General features: G+C 46.9%; 1 protein-coding gene across 4 annotated transcripts in view; it reads right to left on the bottom strand.

Moving 5' to 3' along the window:
- Positions 1–20,496, bottom strand: part of WDR72 (WD repeat domain 72) — a 558,532-nt gene that overhangs the window by 301,004 nt on the left and 237,032 nt on the right. Inside the window, exon 1 of one of the 4 annotated variants that reach the window (XM_068275474.1) lies at positions 1,752–1,937. The exons of 2 other annotated variants lie outside the window; for them this stretch is intronic. In XM_068275474.1, the coding sequence (XP_068131575.1) occupies positions 1,752–1,874 (123 nt within the window). In that variant the 5' untranslated portion in view covers positions 1,875–1,937. Of the gene's footprint in view, positions 1–755; positions 819–1,751; positions 1,938–20,496 lie in introns of those variants that run through there. One more of the 4 variants, XM_068275477.1, reaches the window with a different exon arrangement.

Raw genomic sequence — 20,496 nt, forward strand, 5'->3', positions numbered from 1 at the left:
TTGGGGGGAGGGGCATTTATTTGCATCTTTGTTTTTGTTCAGAGACCTTATTTAGCTGCTTTTATGCTATTAGCACGCAGCCGAACAGGCAGGGAGGGACAGGCACATATTTTAACAGATTTTTTTTTCCATGTTCACTGTCCCAAAAATGTTATGTGTGGCTTAATCTTATGTATTAATATTTGGAACATGCAGGGTGAGAGACAAACACATTTTTTGAGGACTTTAAACTATCGCACTATTGCAGTCTCATACATGTGTGAAGCTTATTCAGATGTGTTTACTGACTATAAATGGGCAGGAGGGAACTGTTGCAGATTTTTGTACATTTTTATTAATCTCCACTATTACCATGCTGTTGCTGTGTGTCACAGGGTATTCTGCAATTACACTATATTGAACTGGGTAGGAAGAAGCTGATAAAAGTTATTTCACTGGTTTTGAACATCCATTATAGGTTTGTAATTGGACAATATTTAGCTGCATTTCTACTACAAAAAAAATAAAAATAAAATGAAATATATACCGGTAACTAAAGAGGTACTGCAATGACATTAATAGAAGGCATTACATTATTCAGCACACACACACACACACACTCATACAAAACACACACACAATTATACACACACACACACACACACAATAATCGTACAAACACACACACACACACACACACACACAATCGTACACACACACACACACACACACACACACACACTATAATCGTACACACACACACAGGGGTCAGGAACCTTTTTGTCTGAGAGAGCCATTAACGCCACATATTTTAAAATGGAATTCCGTGAGACCCATACAATATGCTTCAAACTGGGATAGTAAGGCTCTTGTTCCTGTTGCCATGGTGATGTGTATATAGTTGATCCGCTGGCAGCAGAAGTGTCAGACATTTCTTCAGCTTTTCTTGGGTTTCAGCAACATCAGCAATTTCCCTGAGAGCCAGACAGGAGACATACAGACTAACAGCTTGTACAATTAGCTAGCTGACTTGGGGGTTGATTCATTTTGTAGGACGAGATCCCCGCACTTTGATCCAATAGGCTGGCTGTCAAGTGACAGGCAGTCTATTGGGCCAATCACAGTGCGAGGATCTCGTTCTACAAAATCACTGGACCTGACAGGGTCCATAGTGGGACAATTGGAGCAGCTGTTAGTTTTGGGATAGCACGAGTAAGTAGAGTAGTGCATGCTACAGCAGTAGCATTGCCTACTTTGAAAATTTTACTTGCGCTGCCACACTAAGCTGTGCTGCTTGAGCATTGTAGCTTATTGAATCAACCCCTACTGATTTGTCTGTGAGCCAGATGCAGCCATCAAAAGAGCCACATCTGGTTCCCGAGCCGTAGGTTCCCTACCCCAGGTACACACACACCAATCTGTTTTGATTTGAAGTCCTCACAAGCTGTAAATTTCTACGTACATAACATTAATATGGGATGCAGAAAAGGTAATTTTCTCATGCAGTTTGCTACAAGTAAGAGTCCATCTCTATAAACAAACCTAGCCTTTCATTGGCTTACAAGATCCCACCCACTGTTTGCCTTAAACAGCCATCATGTTACTACATGAAAGCTTATTCATCGATACTCAAAGGAAGAACATTTTACGCTGCAAACATTTCGTAATATAACTGCTCTTATTTTTTTTTCTGCATAATCACATATTCAGTTTATTATTATTTTTTTCTAAATAAAATAGAAGTTACTTGAAAGTGCAGAGCTGCTACTTACTTCTGGCTTTGGTGTCCCCTCCATGTGATTCCTGACAATAGCTGAAGCAAGATCATAAAACCTGAAATGATGATCTCGGGAGGTCGTAGTCATGTCATTAAAAGTTATCTTACGGCAGTTCATGTAAAAACTATTTGCTACACAAGATCCGGCATGGCATAATGGGCACACATTCTGCTACCTGATTCCATCAGGCTATTGTCAAAAGAGAAAAAGTAAAATGTGTTGTTACAAAGTCAAACAGTGCCAGAGGCATAATTGTGACAAATGCACTAGAGCTAATCATGACGTGGTTAAGTGTGTTAGGTCTGTTTGCTCAGGCATGGCTATTTCACAGCTTTAACCCATTTATTTCTAAAGCCTAGTCACAGATGGCAAAACAGATTCATGCCATTCATTCACTACTTTTTAATGTACATGGTTACCAATATGTATGTTCATTATCTCACGTAACATTCCATTACAATATATAAGGTCTGATAAAATGTATGAGGTAAAACTGGATTGCGCTCCTATATTCATGACATATATACATCTAAATTATAAAAATAAATGTAAGCTGGTATGATGAAATGGGACTGATTTATAAGATCCCCCCCCCCCCCCAAAAGAGCGTTTATTACTAGTAATATTCCATGTAACTTACATAGAAAATTAAATGGGGTCTGCAGTCAAATGTATTACCTTTTATCAGAGGCGTAGCAATAGGGGGTGCAGAGGTTACGACCGCATTGGGGCCCTTGGGCCAGAGGAGCCCTGAGGGGCCCTCCCTCAATTGCAGTATTAGCTCTCTATTGGTCCTGTGCTGTTAATAATCACTTCTATATATGCTTTAAGTAGTAGTAATCATTAACAAGCTGTTCCCCATCCCCTTCTTGCACCTCTGACACTGTGGTTGTCCTCGGCAGATTTCAATTGTTATGTAAAGAGTGCTAGGGGGGCCCCATTGTAAAACTTGCACTGGGTCCCATAGCTCCTTAGCTACGCCACTGCCTTTTATGGTGTGGGGGGAACCTGCAACAGGCTTAGTTGCATAGCACAGCTTCACAAACCAATTATATGTACTATGCTGAGTGACTAGTGGGGTATCATCACAACACATCATGAGAAATATAAGCCAGTCTCCAACAGTTGAAGATGAAGGCAGCATTCATCTTTCCCAGATGCCCAGCTGACAGAGGAGCACAGCGGGCCTAGATTGATGTGGTCATACAGAGATTATTAATTATTATTATTATTATTATTATTATTATTATTATTATTATTATTATTATTATGTATTTATACAATATAGTACATTTTCCACAGAGCTTTAAACTTTACAGTCCACAAACAGACCAGCAGAGGAGCTCACAATCTAATCCCTATCATAGTCTCAATGTAATGTTGCTACCATAGTCTATGGCATTTTTTTGGGGGGGGATGGGGGGGGGGGGGAGTTAGAGTCCATCAACTCACTATGCTTAAAAACAAGAAGAGAATCGAGAGCCCAATATGGTGCAGTATTGTCAGGTAAAATGAAGAGTTCAATACAATTTTATGTATATATATACTCACAAACACGGGTTACCAATAGGCAACCACTTTAAATGCAGGTGGGGAGCATTAGGACCTGACCCCACTCAGGTTAAGAAGGCGCTCTCTGTAGATAGTAGATGGGGATGCTCCCCTCCACCCAGGGTGGACTAGAAGATCAGCAAAAACTCGGTATACAGAGGCGCCAGAGTAGAGTAAAACGTTTTAAAAACCGCTTAAAAGGAGAGGGGGATGTTAAGGTGGACTCACCTCCCTCTTACAAAAAAAGAAAACTCACTTGAGTCTCAATAAAATAGAATTGTCAAGTAATTTATTCAACTCCACAAATGCAACGCGTTTCGCGGGCGTGACCCCGCTTCTTCAGGCAAAAATGGGAGCACAACTGGAATAAAAACAAAATATACACAAAATAACTACCCACAGAATTGCAACAATTGGCGCAGCAGATAATTGGTAGAGAACACATAAAATAATTGCTACATAAAGCATTGCTACAAAAAAAAAAAAAAAAAAAAAAACTTTGCACAGGAAGTGAATCTCTCCAGTGGGATAGTTACGAAATCCCCAGCAGTGGCTGGGACATGGGATAACCAGCAATGGCTGGATAGAGTAATGGTCAAGGGCTCTGCCTCTGACACAGGCGACCCGGGTTCAAAACCCGGCTCCACCAGTTCAGTAATTTTTTGTGGCAGCTAGACAATTCATGTAACTTTTAGCCATGGATGTTCGTATAAAGATGTCACTGGGTGTGCACATGTATACATACGGATTCAGGTGTAAAACGGTAAAATATAACAGTATGAGTGTTTTTTTAAAGACCATATAAACATGCCAACAGTATATAATAAAAGTATACATGAGATAGAGCATAAGAGGCTACCAATGATAAAAATGTGAACACAGTGTTATCATAAAAATGTGGGTAATGATGATATAAAAAAAAAAAAAAAAAAGATTAAAAATACATAAATATATACACATACATATACACACACACACACATACATATATACATATATATATATATACACATATACATATATATACATATATACATACATACACATGCACATACATACATACATACACATAAAAAACTTAGACGTATAAAAGTAACATATATAAATTTTGACATTAATCATAAAAGGGGTCAAGAGTAAGAAAGATATAAAAGAGAGGACCATTAAAAGCATAAAAAAGGTTTGGAGTATAGATGGAGCTATTTACCTATAATTAAACACTTGGGAGGTGGGATCAAAATACTTTTTCTAAGACCTCATTTAGCCCTGTTGGTGTTAGGGTTTTGAGGATCTGTATCCACATCATCTCCCTATGCCGCAAAGTCTCAAAAACATTAGTGGTGTTGGGGGGTAGAGATTCAATCAAAGTGATAGTGAATAGGTGTGGGTTGTTTTGGTGATGGGTGCCAAAGTGCCGGGAAACACTGTGGAGTGCATAATTATTAATGATGTTCCTTTTGTGTTGCCCAATTCTGGTTCTGGTGGTCTGGGTGGTCCGTCCGAAATATTGCAGTTTGCAGGGGCATGATATTAGGTATATTACATTTGTTACATTACAGTGTTTCCCGGCACTTTGGCACCCATCACCAAAACAACCCACACCTATTCACTATCACTTTGATTGAATCTCTACCCCCCAACACCACTAATGTTTTTGAGACTTTGCGGCATAGGGAGATGATGTGGATACAGATCCTCAAAACCCTAACACCAACAGGGCTAAATGAGGTCTTAGAAAAAGTATTTTGATCCCACCTCCCAAGTGTTTAATTATAGGTAAATAGCTCCATCTATACTCCAAACCTTTTTTATGCTTTTAATGGTCCTCTCTTTTATATCTTTCTTACTCTTGACCCCTTTTATGATTAATGTCAAAATTTATATATGTTACTTTTATACGTCTAAGTTTTTTATGTGTATGTATGTATGTATGTGCATGTGTATGTATGTATATATGTATATATATGTATATGTGTATATATATATATATGTATATATGTATGTGTGTGTGTGTGTATATGTATGTGTATATATTTATGTATTTTTAATCTTTTTTTTTTTTTTTTTTTTTTTTTTATATCATCATTACCCACATTTTTATGATAACACTGTGTTCACATTTTTATCATTGGTAGCCTCTTATGCTCTATCTCATGTATACTTTTATTATATACTGTTGGCATGTTTATATGGTCTTTAAAAAAACACTCATACTGTTATATTTTACCGTTTTACACCTGAATCCGTATGTATACATGTGCACACCCAGTGACATCTTTATACGAACATCCATGGCTAAAAGTTACATGAATTGTCTAGCTGCCACAAAAAATTACTGAACTGGTGGAGCCGGGTTTTGAACCCGGGTCGCCTGTGTCAGAGGCAGAGCCCTTGACCATTACTCTATCCAGCCATTGCTGGTTATCCCATGTCCCAGCCACTGCTGGGGATTTCGTAACTATCCCACTGGAGAGATTCACTTCCTGTGCAAAGTTGTTCACACCTCCTGTTACCAAATACTTCCTGTTACCAAACATTCCTGATTGGACTTCAGTCCTGTCAGTTTAACCTCTCTTCCCATTTAAAGCAAGCCTCACTTCATACTGACACAGAGGCGCTCAAACTTATTGCTTGACCCACTGAGGTAAGTTATCTTATACTTTATGCTTGCAGTTTATTTTAATCCTTTTTGTGTCCATATAAAGCTCTATATGCTATCTGGGAATAGACCGTGGCCTATACCCAGCTCTACCATGTAACTGTTTCACTTTGAAACATACAATATGATTCCTTTAATCTGGGAGCATTAAGCCTTAGCTATTTGATTTCTGACATCTAAGCTTGTTTGCATAGCCCTGTGTTTATGTGGGCGGAAAATTTTTTTTTTTTTTTTTTTTTTTTTTTTTTTTTTGTAGCAATGCTTTATGTAGCAATTATTTTATGTGTTCTCTACCAATTATCTGCTGCGCCAATTGTTGCAATTCTGTGGGTAGTTATTTTGTGTATATTTTGTTTTTATTCCAGTTGTGCTCCCATTTTTGCCTGAAGAAGCGGGGTCACGCCCGCGAAACGCGTTGCATTTGTGGAGTTGAATAAATTACTTGACAATTCTATTTTATTGAGACTCAAGTGAGTTTTCTTTTTTTGTAAGAGGGAGGTGAGTCCACCTTAACATCCCCCTCTCCTTTTAAGCGGTTTTTAAAACGTTTTACTCTACTCTGGCGCCTCTGTATACCGAGTTTTTGCTGATCAACTCACTAGTATGTTTTGGGCATGTGGAAGGAAACTGGAGTGCCCACAGAATACTCACACAAACCCACTGGGAAAATCCATACAAACTCCATGCTGACAGTATCCTGTGTAATGATCTGCTCAGCTGTCTGCACAGACAGACAGCTGTTTGACCATTCCTTAAAGGGGAACTTCAGCCTAAACAAACATACGGTTATTAAGTTACATTAGTTATGTTAATTAGAATAGATAGGTAATATAATCTTTTACCCACCCTGTTTTAAAAGAACAGGCAAATGTTTGTGATTCATGGGGGCTGCCATCTTTGTCATGGGGGCAGCCATCTTTGTGGTTGAAAGGAGGTGACAGGGAGCATGAGACACAGTTCCAACTGTCCTGTGTCCCCTGATAACCCCTCCCAGCTGCACACACTAGACTTAAAATGTCAAATTCAAAATGTAAAAAAAAAAAAAAATTACACCAAAACAGCAGAACAAGAACAACAACATCAGAAATCCCATCATGCTTTGCACAGCATAAGGGGAAAACTGCCCGGGCAGTTTTCTTCTGTGCAGCTAAAAATGAGGCTTGTATAAGAGAAACAAAGTTCTGATGCTGTGAAACTGTTAAGTAAACACCAGGCCTTTTCAGTGCTGCTGAGTCGATTTTTAGTCTGGAGGTTCACTTTAAGTCTGAGGGCTGCAGGTCTCTGGAAAAGAGACCTGCAAGTTTGCAAGTTTCAGACCTGCTCTGCTGCTGAGGAATTTGCATACATTCGTTATGCAAATTGCCTACCTGCCTCCTTTGAAGGCTGGCAGTATAAATACCATGTTCTCCCAGAATCCTTGGCTGGTCATCTTAATGGTTTGTTACTGCTAAACCCTCCTAGAGTGTCAGCCTTGCCTGTTTGTCAAAGATTATCTTAGAGTAATTCTTGGGACTGTACTAGGCATTCCCTCTAGTGCAGTTAGATTGTATTATCTGTTTTGCCTGTACAGTCTTTGTGTTGCGATTGTCCTGTCGCCAGCGGCGGTCGACAGGAAATCGTTCTGTCTGTCTGGGGGTGCTAACCAGAGCAGCGGTTGCTACTGGTAGCCCCTTCTGTTCATCTGTCTGGATCGCACTTGCCCTAGTGGTAGCGGCAGTGCCTCCTTCTGTTGCGATTGTCCTGTCGCCAGCGGCGGTCGACAGGAAATCGTTCTGTCTGTCTGGGAGTGTAGGCCAGAGCTGCAGTTGCTGCTCCATCTGTCTGGATTGCACTTGCCCTAGTGGCAGTGCCTCCTTCTGTATCTCAGCCTTTGGGGTGTTAACCAGAGCAGCAGTTGCTACTGGTAGCCCCTTCTGTTCATCTGTCTGGATCGCACTTGCCCTAGTGGTAGTGGCAGTGCTTCCTTCTGTATCTCTGCCTTAGGGGTGCTAGCCAGAGCAGCGGTTGCTACTGGCAGCCCCACCTGTCTGTCTGTCTTGTCCTGTGTTTACGCCTGCTGTTGCCTGGTGTGAGGCAAGCATCTACGCAACCTGTTTGTGTTGATCGCTTGCCTTCGCAAGCGTTCATTCTGTCTGTCTCAGTCTATTTGTGTTCACTTGTATTACTTGTGGTTAGTTAGGGTGGCACGCTTATCACTGGGTGCTTAACGTGCGGTGATCGTGTTGAAATGCGTTCGCTGTTGCAAATGAGTGTGGTGTTCACATTTAGCTAGCGTTTGTTATTTTATTTATCTTCTCATTGTTGTTTGCTGGGCTTTTGCTACTCTCGTGCTCTGTTCTGTTCAGCCTTGTGTCACTTCTAGCAATTGCCTCTCTCCTGCGATTGCATTCCCGCTTTTTTTTCTGCAGATGTGTGTTCACTGTCGCTGGGTGGCGGCTAGATTGGGGAACACACATTTAGTCTGTCTCTGTGCTCTCTCTCTTAGAGGGCTATCGTGCCCTACTTTGCCTTATCAGTACAATTCCCATCTGGCATCTGTAGCCGTGCAGAGGCTGTGCTCGTCTGCACTCCACAGCTCCATCTGCTGGTGGGAATTGCCCTCTACTGGTGCATTGCACCTAACCTGGGTTCTCCAAATCACACGTTTGTGGAGGATTTCCACTGTGTCAGCGCGCATCTTGTGCGCTGACCACGGAAACGATTCCGCAAACGTTACATCCTGCTTCAGATTTAAGGTGGCATAGTGGATACCTTGGAGTCCCTGGCTGAAAACTGTATTTGCAAGCTTTATAGCATAACTGAAGGAACCTTAAAGAGACACTGAAGCGAGAATAATTCTCGCTTCAGAGCTCATAGTTAGCAGGGGCACATGTGCCCCTGCTAAAACGCCGCTATCCCGTGGCTAAACGGGGGTCCCTTCACCCCCAAACCCCCCCGCAAAATCAACAACCAAATTTGTCGTAGATTTTGCTGCTCCTAGAGGCAGGGCTAACGGCTGCAGCCCTGCCTCCAGTCGCGTCTATCAGCGGCGCATCGCCGCCTTTCCCCGCCCCTCTCAGTGAAGGAAGACAGAGGGGCGGGGGAGAGGCGGAGATACGCGCTGACAGACGTGCGTGGGGCAGGGCTGCGGTGGTTAGCCCTGCCCCAACCAGGAAGCGCTCCCCCGCTGCACCGAGGGGATTTGGGGGTGAAGGGACCCCCGTTAAGCCACGGGATAGCGGCGTTTTATCAGGGGCACACGTGACCCTGCTATCTATGAGGTCTGAAGCTTCTGCCTGAATGGCAGCATTTGTAACCCCACAAACACGGACAAGTGGTGTCGTTACCCGACAGCTAGAAGCCACCTCCTGTCACGTTTTGGCTGTAGCCATGCTCAGATGTGATTCCATAAAACAGATTCCTTATCTCTGCCCATGTCCAGTGCTAAAGCTGGCCATACACTAGGCCGATTCCCCGCTGATCGACAGCAGATTCGATCACTGGGATCGAATCTGCTGTCACATCGTTCACGCTACACGCTAAATTTCGATCTATTTCGTCCCGAAATAGATCGATCCCTTCGATCGCTCCGTGCGGGAAATTACCATCGATCGCCCGCGGGTAGGGAGCGCGTCGCTAGCGGCGTTCGAGTGCCCGACGACCGACGCAATAGAGCGGCAATACATTACCTGCTCCACCGGTGCGACTCCCCCGGTCACCGCTGATGGCCAGTGCCTGTGCAGTAGCATGGGGCTGCTTCTGCATGGAGGGAAAGGCCATGCATGAGCGACTTCGTGCTACTGCACAGGAGCGGGCTATCTTGCACCCGCGCAGTGTGGCCGCACTAGTTCACAAATAGGAGTGCGGCTGTGCAAACCTATTCTAATCTACCAGGCCTTTTCACATAGGTTCAGAGGGTCCCAGGGCTGCAACGGTGAGCTCAAGGGGAGTGGAGGAAGCCTGTGGATTATTCAGAGGCTTCCCTCTACTAAGGCAAGTATCTAATTTTATTTATTTTTTTTAAATGGCAAAAATTCGCCATTTTTTCAGGGACAGAAAAGGTAAACTACTCCTTCTGAGTAGTGTTGGGCGAACATCTAGATGTTCGGGTTCGGGCCGAACAGGCCGAACATGTCCGCGATGTTCGGGTGTTCGACCCGAACTCCGAACATAATGGAAGTCAATGGGGACCCGAACTTTTGTGCTTTGTAAAGCCTCCTTACATGCTACATACCCCAAATTTACAGGGTATGTGCACCTTGGGAGTGGGTACAAGAGGAAAAAAAAATTTAGCAAAAAGAGCTTATAGTTTTTGAGAAAATCGATTTTAAAGTTTCAAAGGGAAAACTGTCTTTTAAATGCGGGAAATGTCTGTTTTCTTTGCACAGGTAACATGCTTTTTGTCGGCATGCAGTCATAAATGTAATACATATAAGAGGTTCCAGGAAAAGGGACCGGTAATGCTAACCCAGCAGCAGCACACGTGATGGAACAGGAGGAGGGTGGCGCAGGAGGAGAAGGCCACGCTTTGAGACACAACAACCCAGGCCTTGCATGAGGACAAGAAGCGTGCGGATAGCATGCTTTGTACCACCATGCAGTCATAAATGTAATAAAGATAAGTGGTTCAATAAACAGGGACCACGCGGCAACGCTAACCCAGCAGCAGCACACGTGATGGAACAGGAGGAGGCGCAGGAGGAGAAGGCCACGCTTTGTGAGACACAACAACCCAGGCCTTGCATGAGGACAAAAAGCGTGCGGAGAGCATGCTTTGTACCGCCATGTAGTCATAAATGTAATAAAGATAAGAGGTTCAATAAACAGGGACCACGCGGCAACGCTAACCCAGCAGCAGCAGCAGCAGCAGCACACGTGATGGAACAGGAGGAGGCGCAGGAGGAGAAGGCCACGCTTTGTGAGACACAACAACCCAGGCCTTGCATGAGGACAAAAAGCGTGCGGATAGCATGCTTTGTACCGCCATGTAGTCATAAATGTAATAAAGATAAGAGGTTCCATAAACAGGGACCGGCAACGCTAACCCAGCAGCAGCAGCAGCAGCAGCAGCACACGTGATGGAACAGGAGGAGGCGCAGGAGGAGAAGGCCACGCTTTGTGAGACACAACAACCCAGGCCTTGCATGAGGACAAAAAGCGTGCGGATAGCATGCTTTGTACCGCCATGTAGTCATAAATGTAATAAAGATAAGAGGTTCCATAAACAGGGACCACGCGGCAACGGTAACCCAGCAGCAGCAGCAGCAGCAGCAGCACACGTGATGGAACAGGAGGAGGCGCAGGAGGAGAAGGCCACGCTTTGTGAGACACAACAACCCAGGCCTTGCATGAGGACAAAAAGCGTGCGGATATAGCAGCAATGCTTTTTGCCGCCATGCAGTCATAAATGTAATACAGATGAGAGGTTCAATAAACAGGGACCGGAAACGCTAAACCATCCCAGATGTTCATCGGTCATGTTACTTGGTTGGGGTCCAGGAGTGTTGCGTAGTCGTTTCCAATCCAGGATTGATTCATTTTAATTTGAGTCAGACGGTCTGCATTTTCTGTGGAGAGGCGGATACGCCGATCTGTGATGATGCCTCCGGCAGCACTGAAACAGCGTTCCGACATAACGCTGGCTGCCGGGCAAGCCAGCACCTCTATTGCGTACATTGCCAGTTCGTGCCAGGTGTCTAGCTTCATGCCCGGTTTCAGGTCCAGCGGTGCCAGCCACAAATCCGTCTGTTCCTTTATTCCCCTCCAAATTTCCTCCCCTGTGTGCTGCTTATCCCCAAGGCAGATCAGCTTCAGCAACGCTTGCTGACGCATGCCAACAGCTGTGCTGCACTGCTTCCACGATCCTACTGCTGCTGGTGCTGGGTTAGCATTTCCGGATGAGGTACAGCTTTGAGATGCGTTGGAGGAGAAGGAGTCAGAGAGGTAGGTGCTGCTGTTGTTATCCAGCTGTTTGCGGCGTGGGCAACACCCGCGCCGTAGCAGGTGAGGAATCGCTGCCAGGCTCCACAAGGTTCACCCAGTGCGCGGTAAGGGAGATGTATCGACCCTGGCCGAACGCACTCGTCCAGGTGTCAGTGGTGAGGTGAACCTTGCAGGCAACGGCATTCTTCAAGCTTCGGGTTATTTAGCTGACCACGTGCTCATGCAACTCAGGCACTGCAGAGCGCGCAAAGTGGTAGCGGCTGGGAACAACGTAACGTGGGATGGCCACTGACATCATGCCCTTGAAGCTGTTTGTCTCCACCACTCGATATGGCAGCATTTCGCAGGCCAGAAGCTTGGCTATGCTGGCTGGCTGTTACTGCCACGGCCCGGGGGTCATTTGCTGGCAATTTCCTCTTGTGCTCAAACATCTCAGAGACAGACAACTCAACCGTAGCGCTGCACACCGAAGGGCTGTTGGTTGTTGTGTTTGATGAACACTGGGAGACCTCAAGAGCACTAGTCCGGAAAGTGACAGTGTCAGCATCGTCTGATGTTTGTGAATGTTGTGAACCACGCAATGGCTGGGCTACTGCTGCTGCTGAGGCGGGTCTGGTGGTGAGTCTGGTGAACCCAAGGGAGGCAGTGTTGCTGGTGGTACCCTGTCCTGCCGCGTTTGCCCACAGAGTGGGATGTTTGGATAGAATGTGGCGGCTCATGCTGGTGGTGGAGAGGTTGTTAATACTTTTCCCCCTGCTCAGGCGGGTCTTGCACACCTTGCAAATCGCCATGGTAACATCCTCAGTGCAGTCTTCAAAGAAAGCCCAGACTTTAACTGGCTGAGGACTCGGACCTCGTGCGTGATGTGCTGGTGCTGCTTAACCCACTGCTGGACGCTTGAGAGGTCATCCAAGTAATTATCTGGTCCTGTTCTTTTGGATCTGTGAGGGTTGTTGTCCTGGACAACATGGGCAGTATTGAGTGGGTTTTCTTGGGTGCTCCCCTGTGGCCTGTACGTGAACCGTCAGGGGAAACACCTCTTCCCTTGCCCCTCCCTCTTTCACCGGATTTCTTCCTCATTTCACTTATCCTTAAAGTACACGCTGACTGGCAGCAGTACAGTGGCAGTACAGAAATGCTATACAGTGGTGGGTGAGCGGTGTACCACTATTGTCAGCAGTGACACAGAGCACAATGCTATACAGTGGCGGGTGAGCGGTGTACTACTGTTCCCAGCAGACACAGAGTGGAAGTAAACACAATGCTATATAGTGTGGCTGAGCCGTGTACACAGAGTGGCATTAAACACAATGCTATATAGTCTGCTATATAGTCACCCCGAACAGGGTGATGTTCTGCAGAACCCGAACAGTGGCAAACACTGTTCGCCCAACACTACTGGGAGGGAACGCAGATTTTAGTACCTAAACACACGATACAACATGTTTTCCGGGGTCGGACTCTGAGGCACATACAGATGGTCCCGATCATCATCCTCATCATACAACTCTTCTCCTGAGTCTGACCCACCCACCACCTCTGCCACCCCAACATCCCCAGACACAGACCCCTCATCGTCCTCAACATTAACTTGGGATGCTGGCCTGAGCCAGACCTCCTCCTCCACATCAGGCCCCATCATCTCCTCAATGGCAGCCCTCATTAATCGCTCTGGCGACGGACTGATGGACACAACGTTCTCCTCCGGGGAGGGCTGCTGCTGACCACTGGCTGCTGGGGTGGATGTTATAGCTTGCGTGGGGCGTTGGCTGTTGCTGTTGTTGGGAGTGCTGCTCACAGCGGAGGTCTCTGGGGAACTCATGTTGAGCTCATATAGTGGTTGACGGTGAGTGGAGTATTACTGATCCCAGCAATATACACACTGACTGGCAGAGTACGCAATGCTATATAGTGTGGCTGAGCGGTGTACACAGAGTGGCAGTAAACACAATGCTATATAGTCTGGCTGAGCGAGCGGTGTACTACTGTTCCCAGCAGAATCAGAGTGGCAGTAAACAATGGTATATAGTCTGGCTGAGCGGTGTACACAGAGTGTCAGTAAACAATGGTATATAGTCTGGCTGAGCGAGCGGTGTACTACTGTTCCCAGCAGAATCAGAGTGGCAGTAAACAATGGTATATAGTCTGGCTGAGCGGTGTACACAGAGTGTCAGTAAACAATGGTATATAGTCTGGCTGAGCGAGCGGTGTACTACTGTTCCCAGCAGAATCAGAGTGGCAGTAAACAATGGTATATAGTCTGGCTGAGCGGTGTACACAGAGTGTCAGTAAACAATGGTATATAGTCTGGCTGAGCGGTGTACACACAATGCTATATAGTCTGCTATATAGTGTCAGTAAACAATGGTATATAGTCTGGCTGAGCGAGCGGTGTACTACTGTTCCCAGCAGAATCAGAGTGGCAGTAAACAATGGTATATAGTCTGGCTGAGCGGTGTACACAGAGTGTCAGTAAACAATGGTATATAGTCTGGCTGAGCGAGCGGTGTACTACTGTTCCCAGCAGAATCAGAGTGGCAGTAAACAATGGTATATAGTCTGGCTGAGCGGTGTACACAGAGTGTCAGTAAACAATGGTATATAGTCTGGCTGAGCGGTGTACACACAATGCTATATAGTCTGCTATATAGTGTCAGTAAACAATGGTATATAGTCTGGCTGAGCGAGCGGTGTACTACTGTTCCCAGCAGAATCAGAGTGGCAGTAAACAATGGTATATAGTCTGGCTGAGCGGTGTACACAGAGTTTCAGTAAACAATGGTATATAGTCTGGCTGAGCGGTGTACACAGAGTGTCAGTAAACAATGGTATATAGTCTGGCTGAGCGGTGTACACAGAGTGGCAGTAAACACAATGCTATATAGTCTGGCTGAGCGAGCGGTGTACTACTGTTCCCAGCAGAATCAGAGTGGCAGTAAACAATGGTATATAGTCTGGCTGAGCGGTGTACACAGAGTGTCAGTAAACAATGGTATATAGTCTGGCTGAGCGGTGTACACAGAGTGTCAGTAAACAATGGTATATAGTCTGGCTGAGCGGTGTACACAGAGTGGCAGTAAACACAATGCTATATACTCTGGCTGAGCGAGCGGTGTACTACTGTTCCCAGCAGACACAGAACAGTGAACAGAATGCTATATAGTGTGGCTGAGCGAGCGGTGTACCACTATTCCCAGCAGACACAGAACAGTGAACAGAATGCTATATAGTGTGGCTGAGCGGGCGGTGTACCACTATTCCCAGCAGACACAGAACAGTGAACAGAATGCTATATAGTGTGGATGAGCGAGCGGTGTACCACTATTCCCAGCAGACACAGAACAGTAAACAGAATGCTATATAGTGTGGCTGAGCGAGCGGTGTACCACTATTCCCAGCAGACACAGAACAGTGAACAGAATGCTATATAGTGTGGCTGAGCGAGCGGTGTACCACTATTCCCAGCAGACACAGAACAGTGCACAGAATGCTATATAGTGTGGCTGAGCGAGCGGTGTACCACTATTCCCAGCAGACACAGAACAGTAAACAGAATGCTATATAGTGTGGCTGAGCGAGCGGTGTACCACTATTCCCAGCAGACACAGAACAGTAAACAGAATGCTATATAGTGTGGCTGAGCGAGCGGTGTACCACTATTCCAAGCAGACACAGAACAGTGAACAGAATGCTATATAGTGTGGCTGAGCGAGCGGTGTACCACTATTCCCAGCAGACACAGATTGGCAGTAAACAGAATGCTATATAGTGTGGCTGAGCGAGGTACACAGAGTGGCAGTAAACAGAATGCTATATAGTGTGGCTGAGCAAGCGGTGTACTACTATTCCCAGCAGACACAGAGTGGCAGTAAACAGAATGCTATATAGTGTGGCTGAGCGAGGTACACAGAGTGGCAGTAAACAGAATGCTATATAGTGTGGCTGAGCAAGCGGTGTACTACTGTTCCCAGCAGTGACACAATGACAGGGGGGACCCTGGCTAGCGTGGCTGGAGCGCGAACTACCCTGCCTGCCTACCCAAAGCTAAACCCACAGTCAAATGGCGGAGATATGACGTGGTTCGGGTATTTATTTACCCGAACCACGTGACCGTTCGGCCAATCAGAGCGCGTTCGGGTCCGAACCACGTGACCCGTTCGGCCAATCACAGCGCTAGCCGAACGTTCGGGGAACGTTCGGCCATGCGCTCTTAGTTCGGCCATATGGCCGAACGGTTTGGCCGAGCACCGTCAGGTGTTCGGCCGAACTCGAACATCACCCGAACAGGGTGATGTTCTGCAGAACCCGAACAGTGGCGAACACTGTTCGCCCAACACTACTTCTGAGCGGATTGTAAGCAAGTAACAAAATGCATCCAAAAAAGGAATTGCTATAACTGATAAAACATGGAGGATACTATTATTTATTGCTTTGTGATTTTTTTCAGATACTCTAGTCCAAGCAGATCTGTTATAAAATTACATTTAAAAATCTTTAGTTTCTAATTAGGTAGTGGCTGGATAGTGTACTGGTTAAAGTGAACCTCCAGACTAAAAATCTACTCAGCAGCACTGAAAAGGCTTGGTGTTTCTTTAACAGTTTCACAGCATCAGAACTTTGTTTTTCTTACAGAAGTCTCATTTTTAACTGCATTTTTAGCCCGGGCTATTTTCCCCTGATGCTGTGCAAAGCATGATGGGATTTCTGATGTTGTTGTCCTCATTGTCTAGCAACTGGGAAGGGTGATCAGGACACAGGACAGTTGGAACTGTGTCTCATGCTCCCTGTCACCTCCTTTCAACCAAAAAGATTGCTGCCCTCATGAAACCACAAACATTTGCCTGTTCTTTTAAAACAGGGTGGGTAAGAGATTATATTACCTATATATTTTCATTAACCTCCTTGCCGGTTTTCCCGACCTGAGCTCGGGGTAGAAAAAATAAGCTATTAGCGGTGATCCCGAGCTCAGGTCAGGGTAGGCATTGCAGAGCTTTACTTGTAGTTGTGGAGTCCCGCGCGCGATCTCGCTGTGCAGCGGGACTCCAGCCTCTCTCCCCGGCAGTGTGGGGTCTTTCCCTGGCCGCCGGGATCCCCCATGTCCCCGCTATTCTTCCGGGGACCCGGCAGCCAGTTGGAGCAGCGGAGTCGTGGTGGTGGCAGCAGAGCGGTGGTGGCAGCGTGACGTCATCGGGGGCGGGGCTAATATTGAAATCGAACTTCTCTATATTAGAGAAATATAGAGAAGTTCGTTTATATGTATATTAGCGCCATCTTGTGGGCAAAGAGAAAACTGCAGCACAGGAGCCCAGGAAGGTACATTTTTTTTTTTTATTTTGCTGCAGATCTCCCTGCCAGAATGATTTTTTTCAGGTTTTAGGGTCTGAAAGAGTGAAAAAAAATTGCACCGCTTTTAGACCCTAAAATCTGGAAAGAATCAGACCGCCAAGGAGGTTAACATAATTAATGTAACTTAAAGAGACTCTGTAACATCAGAAACATCCCCTGGGGGGTACTCACCTCGGGTGGGGGAAGCCTCCGGATCCTAATCAGGCTTCCCACACTGTCCTCTGTCCCACGGGGGTCTCGCTGCAGCCCTCCGAACAGCCGGCGACAGACCCGACTGTAAATTCAATATTTACCTTTGCTGGCTCCAGCGGGGGCGCTGTGGCTGCTCTCGGCTCCGAAGTAGACGGAAATACCCGATCTCAGTCGGGTCCGCTCTACTGCGCAGGCGCCGGAAACTTGCGCCTGCGCAGTAGAGCAGACCCGACGGCGATCGGGTATTTCCGCCTACTTCGGAGCCGACAGCCGTCAGAGCGCCTGCGCAGGAGTTGGGAAGGTAAATAATGATGTCATTTTGCACAGAGGGCTGCAGCGAGACCCCTGAGGGACGGAGGATGGCGTGGGAAGCCTCATTAGGATCCGGAGGCTTCCCCCACCCGAGGTGAGTACCCCCCAGGGGACGTTTTGACGTTACAGATCCTCTTTAATGTTTGTTTAGGCTGAAGTTCCTCTTTAAGGGCTCAGCCTCTGACACAGGTGACCAGGGTTTAGATCTTGGCTCTTTCTGTTCATTAAAGGAAAACTTAAGTGTCCTAAAAAAAATGACTTGTACTCACCCGGGGCTCCCCTCAGCCCCCTGCAGCTGAACGGTGCCCTCGCCGTGTCTCTCCGATGCAGCTGGACTCGCCAGCGGCCACTTCTGGTTTGACCGTCACCGGCCGACAGGCTGGGAACGCGGCTGAATAGGAAGTGGCCGCCGGCGAGTCCAGCTGCATCGGAGAGACACGGCGAGGGCACCGTTCAGCTGCAGGGGGCTGAGGGGAGCCCCGGGTGAGTACAAGTCATTTTTTTAGGACACTTAAGTATTCCTTTAACCACTTGCCGACCGCCTACTTCATATTGGCGGCGGCAAAGTGGCAGCCCCAGGACCACGTAACGCAGAATGGCGTCAGGTCCTGGGGCACTCTTTGGCCGGGGATCGCGCGCTGGGATGCGCGCGCATCCGCCCGGCAATAGGCTCCGCCCACCCTCGACGTCAACCCGCCGGCCAATCGGAAGCGCCGGCGGGTTGTTAACCCGACGATCGCTGGATAGGAAGCGTATAATACGCTTTGTAATGTTTACAAAGTGTATTATACAGGCTGCCTCCTGCCCTGGTGGTCCTAGTGTCCGAGGGACCACCAGGGCAGGCTGCAGCCACCCTAGTCTGCACCCAAACACACTGATCTGCCCCCCCCCTGCCCCCTGATCGCCCACAGTACCCCTCAGACCCCCCCCCCTGCCCACCCCCCAGACCACCGTTTGCACACAATCACCCCCCTAATCACCCATCAATCACTCCCTGTCACTATCTGTCAATGCTATTTTTTTTTTTAATCCCTAAACTGCCACCCCTCAGATTCTCCCCAGACCCCCCCAGACCCTCCCCCCCCCCCCCCTGTGTACTGTATGCATCTATCCCCCCTGATCACCTGTCAATCACCTGTCAATCACCTGTCAATCACCCGTCAATCACCCCGTCACTGCCACCCATCAATCAGCCCCTAACCTGCCCCTTGCGGGCAATCTGATCACCCACCCACACCAATAGATTGCCCGCAGATCCGACATCAGATCACCTCCCAAATCCATTGTTTACATCTATTCTCTCCTCTAAACACCCACTAATTACCCATCAATCACCCCCTATCACCACCTGTCACTGTTACCCATCAGATTAGACCCTTGCGGGCACCCAATCACCCGCCCACACGCTCAGATTGCCCTCAAACCCCCCCTTATCGATTCGCCAGTGCATTATTTACATCCGTTCTTCCCTGTAATAACCCACTGATCACCTGTCAATCACCCCCTGTCACTGCCACCCATCAATCACCCCCTGTCACTGCCACCCATCAATCAGCCCCAAACCTGCCCCTTGCGGGCAATCTGATCACCCACCCACACCAATAGATCGCCCGCAGATCCGACATCAGATCACCTCCCAAGCGCAGTGTTTACATCTATTCTCTCCTCTAAACACCCACTAATAACAACAACAACAACAACAAATAACATTTGTAAAGCGCTTTTCTCCCGTGGGACTCAAAGCGCATAAGCATGGCTCCGACCATCGTGGTACAGGGGAAGAATTTTATAAATCTGGAAATGCCAGGCTAAACAGGTGGCTTTTCAGTCTGGATTTGAATAGCTCCAGGGATGGTGCTGTCTTTACTGGGTGTGGTAGGGAGTTCCAAAGAGTAGGGGCAGCATGACAGAAGGCTCTGTCTCCAGATTTTTTGAGGTGCACTCTGGGAGTGACCAAGTTTATAGAACTTGCTGATCTGAGGTTGTGAGAGGTGTGGTGCAGCTTCAGCAAGTCCTTCATGTATCCAGGGCCCAGATTGTGCAGGGATTTGAATGTCAGCAGTCCAATCTTGAAGAGTATTCTCCATTCTACTGGTAGCCAGTGCAGTGAGCGAAGGATCGGTGTAATGTGACAGTGGCGAGGCTGGTTTGTTAGCAATTACCCATCAATCACCCCCTATCACCACCTGTCACTGTTACCCATCAGATTAGACCCTAATCTGCCCCGTGCGGGCACCCAATCACCCGCCCACATGCTCAGATTGCCCTCAGACCCCCCCTTATCAATTCGCCAGTGCAATATTTACATCTGTTATTCCCTGTAATAACCCACTGATCACCTGTCAATCACCCATCAATCACCCCCTGTCACTGCCACCCATCCAGGGGAGGACTGGCCAGGGGGGAAGGTGGGAGATTTCCCCCCAGGCTGCCTCTCATTTAATGATTTAGGGCTGGCACTGTGCCTGGTGAATTCTGTTTTTTGTATAAGGCAATGTGAAACACTAGGCTGAATGAGGGAAATAAACGCCCAATTACAGAGCAATTGCAGGGCGGGCAAGCTAGTAAACATACACAGCATGTTACAGAGCAGAGACTTGCCTGCAGGGTCCGTGGGAAAAAATCTGTCTGGTCTCTCACCATTGTTAACTGCATGTGCACAGCTACATAACGGAAAAGATATTGTCTAGGTTGAAAAGTTTTCGACAGTCCCTAGATTCCAGAAGTGCTGCTTGCAGACAGTCCCTAAACTCCAGAA

Source organism: Hyperolius riggenbachi, chromosome 3 (genome assembly GCF_040937935.1).
Source record: "Hyperolius riggenbachi isolate aHypRig1 chromosome 3, aHypRig1.pri, whole genome shotgun sequence".
NCBI classification, from domain to species: Eukaryota; Metazoa; Chordata; class Amphibia; order Anura; family Hyperoliidae; genus Hyperolius; species Hyperolius riggenbachi.